The 7,936-nt window shown below is 26.8% G+C and overlaps 2 protein-coding genes across 3 annotated transcripts in view; one reads left to right on the top strand and one right to left on the bottom strand.

Annotated features, from left to right (window-relative positions):
- The window catches only part of LOC126902921 (gamma-interferon-inducible lysosomal thiol reductase-like), a 12,352-nt gene extending 11,025 nt beyond the window's left edge, over window positions 1-1,327 (bottom strand). Inside the window, exon 1 of the mRNA XM_050680668.1 lies at window positions 1,309-1,327. Coding sequence (XP_050536625.1) covers window position 1,309 — 1 coding nt within the window. The 5' untranslated portion in view covers window positions 1,310-1,327. The remainder of the gene's footprint in view (window positions 1-1,308) is intronic.
- A 1,537-nt stretch (window positions 1,328-2,864) lies between these two features.
- Window positions 2,865-7,936, top strand: part of LOC126902898 (pickpocket protein 28-like) — a 9,625-nt gene continuing 4,553 nt past the window's right edge. The window contains exon 1 of one of the 2 annotated variants that reach the window (XM_050680602.1): window positions 2,865-3,100. In XM_050680602.1, coding sequence (XP_050536559.1) covers window positions 2,925-3,100 — 176 coding nt within the window. In that variant the 5' untranslated portion in view covers window positions 2,865-2,924. Of the gene's footprint in view, window positions 3,101-3,899; window positions 3,986-7,936 lie in introns of those variants that run through there. The other variant, XM_050680612.1, reaches the window with a different exon arrangement.

Genomic DNA, 7,936 nt, shown 5'->3' with positions numbered 1-7,936 from the left:
GTTATTATCAATGGTAGTAAGGCACATTGTTGTGAGTTTATAAATACACTAACTGACAATACAGAAAGTATATCTATGATAGTCATAATTGATAATAAACAATCCGTGACTGCGACATTGATATCATATAAACCATTTAGCTACCTGTATTTGTAATCATATCATCATGTGTATTATACATGTATATTAACTCAAAAATTTGAAACTTTAAATGTTTATATCTAATAAACTAATAAAGTTATATTAAAAATTCAAATGCCATTTACTATTTAATTAAAAATCCAAACATTTTATTATATTCAAAATATGTGTTCCCATTTAAAAGACAAAAAGACAAAGTTGACACCCTTACAAGGCATAAGGGATGAACATAAAAAGTTTTAAATAGTTAATAATTTAAGAATAATGTGTAACTAAAGAAAACCAAAAATAATGTTTAAATTATATTTATTCTACAAGTAAATGAGTGGGTTATGATAAAAAAATCAGTCTGTATACTGTATACTAGATAGCTTATTGTTTTTTTATGACATTGCTGTCGTAGTCAAGAGTTGTTTATTATTAATTATGACTATCAATGAATATCCTTTCTGTATTATCAGTTAGTGTATTTATAAATTCACAACAATGTGCCTACTACCATTTATAATAACAATGCTGTGTACCTTCTAATATCGATATCATAAAAAATTAATTAGCTGCCTGTATTTGTAATCTCTTGTGTATCATACATAAATATTAACTCAAAAATTAGAAACTTTTAATGTTTATATCTAATAAACTAATAAAGTTATATTAAAAATTCAAATGCCATTTTCTATTACATTAAAATCTCAAACATTTTATTAAATTCAAAATATGTGTTCCCATTATAAAAACTAAGTCGACAACCTTGGGTTGGGTTTGGTTTGGTTGGGTTGGGTCGGGTTTATTATTAATTATGACTATCAATAAATATCCTTTCCGTATTATCAGTTATCAGGATATAAATAGGATATAGGAGTTTATTTTGCTTTTGGAATAATCCACTAATTTCTTTAAATTAAACACTATCTACTGATTTCCATTGAAGCGTTTCTTTCGATAGTGATTTAGATCATTGTCAGATATCGTTTACACTGCACCTCGACCCCACTTTGTTATCGTTTTTTATTTCTAATCCACATCTATTACGGTAATGATTTATTAATTCTAATTTAAGAAACTTCTTTTGAGTAAAATTCATTGACTTAGAAAAATAATATTATTATTGTTTTACTTATATAACTTGTAGTAATCTGGTAAATTAAATGAAAAAAATACACTAACTTCAGTCAGACGTATTTTCATCTAGTTCTGCATCAGTTTGTTTAAAACTTTACTATAATCACCTAATACCATAATTATAAAACAAAAATTGATCACTCGTGGCTAATATTACTAAAATTAAAAATTTATTTAAAATATTAATTTAAAATTAAAATATATAAAAAAATATATAACTCAAAAAGCTCCAAAAATTATTAAAATAAAATTGCTTTTACGTATTTTGGAAACAATATTATTATTATAAGCGTTTAACACATACTGACACTCTAATGAAAAATACTCTCTTATATACTCATAGTGATGTTATCACCTAATCAATTATCACATTCTGTCAGTTTATACAAGTTTAATAATGAATTTTGCACTGGGGCAAGATTCCAATTAGATAAATTATTCTTATTTTAAAAATGTCTATTGCCTCTCTTATATGAAGTTCTTATTAAAGTAAGACAATTTTAATACAGTATACTGAAGATTTCTTTTGTATTGTTTATGTAAATATTTAATGAAGACCTTAAGTACAGTAAGGGTTTAATAGAGACCACTCAGTATATAAAATATATTTTTGAATCCAATTTTAAAAAATAATCCAGAAGTTTTGTCAAATTTTAACCTATATCAAATAAAAATTTTTGAAATCTTAAACATCAAAAAAAATTTCTGTTCAGCGATTGTTTTACTATAGAAAATTGGCCGAAGTAAATAATTTAACAAGCTTTGTATAATTGAGTGAAATTTTAACCATAGAAATGTAAAATTCCTAGTATATAAATTGTGAAATTTAAAAGATAATCATTGAATGGTTTTTATGATAGTGATGTTAATCAATATGAGATCTCATTTCTACTCTTTAGATACATACGTAAAATATCTTTATGTTCTGCCTTTATCAGTACCTCACCTAAACTATGTATAAATTATTTAGTACATTATATTGAAGACTATTTTATTATCATATTTTATACTGTAAAAGTATTTCGTACTTGCTTTTATTTAATTAATAATATAATGTAGCCAAATAAAAATGTATAATATATATAAATCATTGATTTAAAAAAAAACTTTTTTGAAATGCAAGAACACGAGGATAAGGATTTCAAGTTGTGGGCTCTGTTTGTCCTACTATACCGCACCCCTATAATGCTAAATAATTGTTTTTTATTCAATAATATAAAAATTAACAGGCGCCGATAACATCAAATGATTGATTTCTGAATGAGATAAAAAATAATTTTATCAAAAAATGCCATTCTTGATTTCATTATTTTACCCATAATGAATTTAACAAAGACGCTACAAACATTACATGGGTTATTTTTGAATGAATTTAGAGAAAAAACTTTTAATTTTCTGTCGAGTATTGATTAATAAGATATATGTTTACTTTATTAATAAAATAGAATTACACTTAAAGATTTTGAATGACCCTTAAAAGGTAACTATGCTTGAATTTATTTGTCATTACTCATTATAAAAGTATTTCAAGTTGTATTTGCAATAAATAATTCTTGTTTCTGTAAATGACATTGACTGCAAACAAAATGTCGAACATTAACAGTTGAATTAATTTGAGAAATTGTTGTACGCAGCGGAGTATATTTTTAAAATAAAGGATAATGTTCGAAATACGTAAAAACAAAATACTCCGAAGACAATTAAATAATATGAGGATTAAAAGTAAACCTATTCAAAAATCAACAAGTATCGCTGATTATTTATGTGAATTTTCGTCAATCACCACTTTGCATGGGATAGTTTATTTAGGAGAACCTAAAAGACCATTCTTTGAGAGGTTAGTATTGAGTAATTAGCACAAAAAAATTAATTAAACTTTATCACTTTATAATACATTATATAGTTTTAGCTCTACAATAAATATAATGTTTGGGTAACAGTTATTAAAAAAGAATTCTTTGAAATATATTTTTAATACATAATTAAATAGTTTTAGAGAAATATATTTAAATACAAATACAAATACTTTTCAAAAGTATTTCAAATTTGTTGAAATATTTTTATTTTTGATACAAAGCAGAATTTATATAAAATATATACATATAAATATAAATATAAAATTACTATAAAAAAAAAAAATTGATTAAAAAAATAGTTTTCAACTCAATATTAGTTTAAGTATCGCAAAAAATATCGAAAACTTTTAATTATATTACAGTGGTGTCGAACCTATGGGTCGCGTACCAGAGGTGCCACGATGGTTAAATTTCAATGGCATGCAAAAAAATTATGCTATTTATAAAATTTTGGTTATAAGAAATTCAAAGAATCAAATTATGTTCAAAAATTATAATATTTCCTATGTAAAATGTATTATGTTAATATATTGTTATTATAATTATTATGTACTATTTATTATTTACGACTTCAATATTATGATTATTTAACTTATTCCTATCGATTTGTTAAGTTTTAAGTTTAAAACCAGCGGTCGTTATACATGATTTCTTTGGCGATAACATATACACACACGTTTAAACCGACCGTCGGACGGACGACATGATGACAGACCTAATTAGTCACATGACGTCAACCAGTGTGTGTATTCGTCGCCACGCCGTTCACAGCTTTTCAAAATTGTTCAAAAAAGATGGCGTATTCAAAAAAATGAAATTTTATGGATCAGATCGTGATTTTCAAGAATGGTGGACACACAAGTATGGTATGATATTAATAAACAACAAAGTCTTATGTGTACTATGTTCTCAAAGTGTTGTATGTTATACTTCATCTGTCAAACGCCATTTTGAAACTATTCATAAAACACTTTTTACAAAATCTACCGATGAACAAAATAGTCATATTGCACGTGCATTATGTAATAAAAAATTACAAAGTAACACATTAGTTAAATTTAATTTAGATTTATCTAAAATTGTATTGGTAACTGCAGATGGTGCTCTGAGTATGATTGGAAAAGATTTTGGTTTTGTTACGCTTTTTTCAAAAAAAAATTGGCCTACCCTTAATTGGTTTTCATTGTATTATTCATCAAGAAGCGCTGTGTGCTTAAGACGGATTGATTCAGTATGAAAATATTTTAAAGATTGTAACAAAAATCGTCAACTTTATAAATGTACGTGCATTAAACAAAAGACAGTTTAGTTTATTGTTAGAAGAAATAAATTCTATGCATAAAGAACTAGTAATGTACAATAATGTTCGCTGGCTTTCTAGATAGAGGTCATCTGTTGGAACGATTTGTTGAATGCTTACACGAAATTCGATTACTTTTTAGCGAAAATCACGATAATTACATAGAATTAACTGATTTAAATTGGTTCTGCAATCTAATGTTTTTTACTGACTTTTGTTTACATTTAAATGAACTAAATTTAAAATTACATGGTACTGATAAAAGCTTAGATTTCATCTTTACTTTAATAAAAGGATTTAAAGTAGAATTAAATGTATTTATATGTGATATAGAAAATAATAAATTTATGTATTTTAAATATTTAAAAAAATTCTTAAGTGAAATTGAAATTAATGAGACTTTAAAATAACATAAATATCTTTTTAAGTACTATAAGACACACAATTCAACAGTTCAAAGAAAGGTTTAATGATTTTAAACAATTTGAATGTAATATTAAGATTTTAAAATTCCCTGATGCATGTAATATCAATGATTATATCTAATTAGATTTACATTATTTTGAATGGATAAATATTGATTCATTTGAATTTGAGTTGATCGATTTTCAATCTTACATACACTTTAAAACAAAAATTTATTGATGCAAGACAACTATTGGAACAAATAGAAATTAATTGTTTCGAAGGAAACAAAATTAAAAATGCAGACAACGAAATTTTGAAAGCCTGGAATTTCCTTCTAGACACGTTTTATACATTGAAAAAAGTAGCCCATTCAATGCTTTCAATTTTTTTTGTCAACTTATGCTTGTGAAAGTTTATTTTCTATAATGAATTTAATCAAATCGAAAGAAAGAAATGCTTTGACTGATGAAACCAGCACTGCTTGTGTTTCACTAAAACAGCGGCTCTCAACCTTGTGGTACGCGTACCAGTAGTGGTATGCGGAAAGCTCATAGGTGGTACGCGAAGAAAATCTACCTTTATAAAGAAAAATTGGAATGAATCATTATTAATATTAAATATTATTTGGTTTATTTGATGGTGTGGAAGTACTTTGTAATCGTAGCAATTAAGATAACGATATTCTCTTTAATATAATACAAATCGATAAACTTTATCGGATAAAGCGTATTTCTAATTCAAAATAATGGGTCTTTACCTTAGTTTCGTGAGTTCCTTCAGTTTATTCACGAGTGTCATACGAGTTGTTTGCATCAAGTATATTTTATATTAAAATTTTATATTTTTATGTAGTTTTTTCGTACTTTTATGTGATATAAAATTAAGTAAAATGAAAAAAATTTTAGAAAGCGAAAGCTCAAATACTAAAAAATAGAAGACACAGGCGAATCGCAAATATAACAATAGTTATTTACGATTTGGATTCGTTGTAAAATTTGGTTCTGAAAATTCTATTACGTTACCTCAATGTGTAATTAGTCAATAAACACTTTCGAATCAAAGCATGTAGCCATCTATACTTAAGCGCCACCAATTATCGAAGCATCCAGAAACAGAAAATAAACCTATTGAATTTTTTTAGAGAAAAGTTATCATTTTCCGGAAGGAATCGAAATGCATGTCTAGTTTTACGAACTTAAATGAAAATATCGTTAAAGCATCTTATTTAGCGAGTTTAATTATTGCTAAAAATGGAAAACCACACACAATTGGGGAAACACTAGTGTTGCCAGCAGCAAAAGAAATCGTGCGATGAGTTCTTGGAGAAAAGGCTACAAAAGAGATAAAAAAAGTGTCACTTTCAAACGATACAGTCAAAAGAACCATTGATGACATGTCGTCGAATATAAAAAATAAATTATTGCTTTAATGAAAGATTGTAATTTCTTTGCTATATAAATTGATGAGAGTACTGATATTGCTAACATGGCTCAATTAATGGTACTTATACGTTTCGATCGCAATGATGAAATTATTGAAGAGTTTTTGTTTTGTAAGCCTTTATAAACCCAAACAACATCTGAAATTATTTTTATAACCATTAATGAATATTTGATTGAAATAGATCTGCCGTGGAGTAAATGTGTGGGTTTTTGTTCTGATGGAGCAAGGGCAATGACTGGATGACTGACCAGAGTTGCAACAAGAATAAAAAAAGTTGCCCCATTATGTAAAACTATGCATTGCATGATTCACCGGCAAGCGTTAGCATCCAAAAACATTTAAACTAGAAGTTTAAAATTAGTTCTTGATATGCTGTAAAAATCGTAAATCTAATCAAATCCAGACCTCTAAATTCAAAACTATTCACAGTATTATTTAACGTAATGGACAGTACTCATAAATCCCTTCTTCTCCACAACGAGGTAAGGTAGCTTTCACGAGGAAAAGTCCTCACCAGGCTATTGGAGCTAAAGTCAGAAGTTTTATTACTTCTGACTGATATTGATGAAGAAAAGTTCAAATTGTTTTGTGATGACGAATGGCTGTCAAGACTAGCTTACATGGCTGACATATTTGACCGTTTAAATATTTTAAATTTAAGTCTGCATAGATCAAACACAAACATATTTTATGCTAGTGATAAAGTTAATGCCTTTGTAACTTTTAGTGACTAAAAGTTACAAAATACACTCATAACGTCAAAACTTTATCTGCTAAGAAACAACAAAAAAAATCACACTACATTACAATCATTATTCTTATACATAAATTAAATGTATTTAACAACAATTTTAAGAATATTAAATTCAATAAAATATATTTTATTAGATCACAAAAGTATGTGTACCTCCTAAATAAAAAATTTAAAAACCTGAATCTTTATTTTTATTTTTAGAAAATTTAATTTCCATTGGGCACGTGAAAAATTTTCAAAGTTACATTATATAATACTGCTTTATTACTACTATATTACCATTATCACTCAGAAATAACTTGGATTCAATGTTACCTATTTTATTAATTTTTTAAAGAGTAAATTTGTGATTTTCGAAAAATTAAGCGAGGAGGGTTTACCTAGATATTTAGAAAACTATGAATAACTAAATCAACTAGTTTTAAAAAGTACATTTGTTCTATTAGCTCCCAAAACGTATCGAAATGTTTATGCTTTCAAAAAAATACAGTTATTCAAATANCTCTTCTCTAGTCACTCATCTCATCTATCTAAGAATTCTCATCTATGCTCTACTTTCTTATCAACCTTCCAACACTCTGAACCATACATCATAGATGGTCTCACTATAGTCTTGTAGAATTTACCTTTTAGTCTCATTGGAATTCTTTTATCGCATATGATGCCAGACGCTTCTGTCCACTTGATCCACCTTTATTTTCCTGTGTCTACATCCTCGTCAATATCACCACTCTTTTGCACAACTGACTCTAAATACTTAAAACTCTCCACCTCTCCAATAACGTCTTCGCATATTGTCACTGACCTACTCATTTCACCTACCTCGTGTTTTCCTTTGTCAAACTCATACTCTATATACTCTGTCTTACTTCTAATTATTCTTAAACCCTTTTCTTCAAGAGCTGATCTCCA

The sequence above is a fragment of the Daktulosphaira vitifoliae genome, unplaced genomic scaffold (assembly GCF_025091365.1).
Source record: "Daktulosphaira vitifoliae isolate Bord-2020 unplaced genomic scaffold, ASM2509136v1 Scaffold_1, whole genome shotgun sequence".
NCBI classification, from domain to species: Eukaryota; Metazoa; Arthropoda; class Insecta; order Hemiptera; family Phylloxeridae; genus Daktulosphaira; species Daktulosphaira vitifoliae.
The sequence above is the reverse complement of the archived record's forward strand: the minus strand, read 5'-3'. Positions and strand labels throughout refer to the sequence as shown.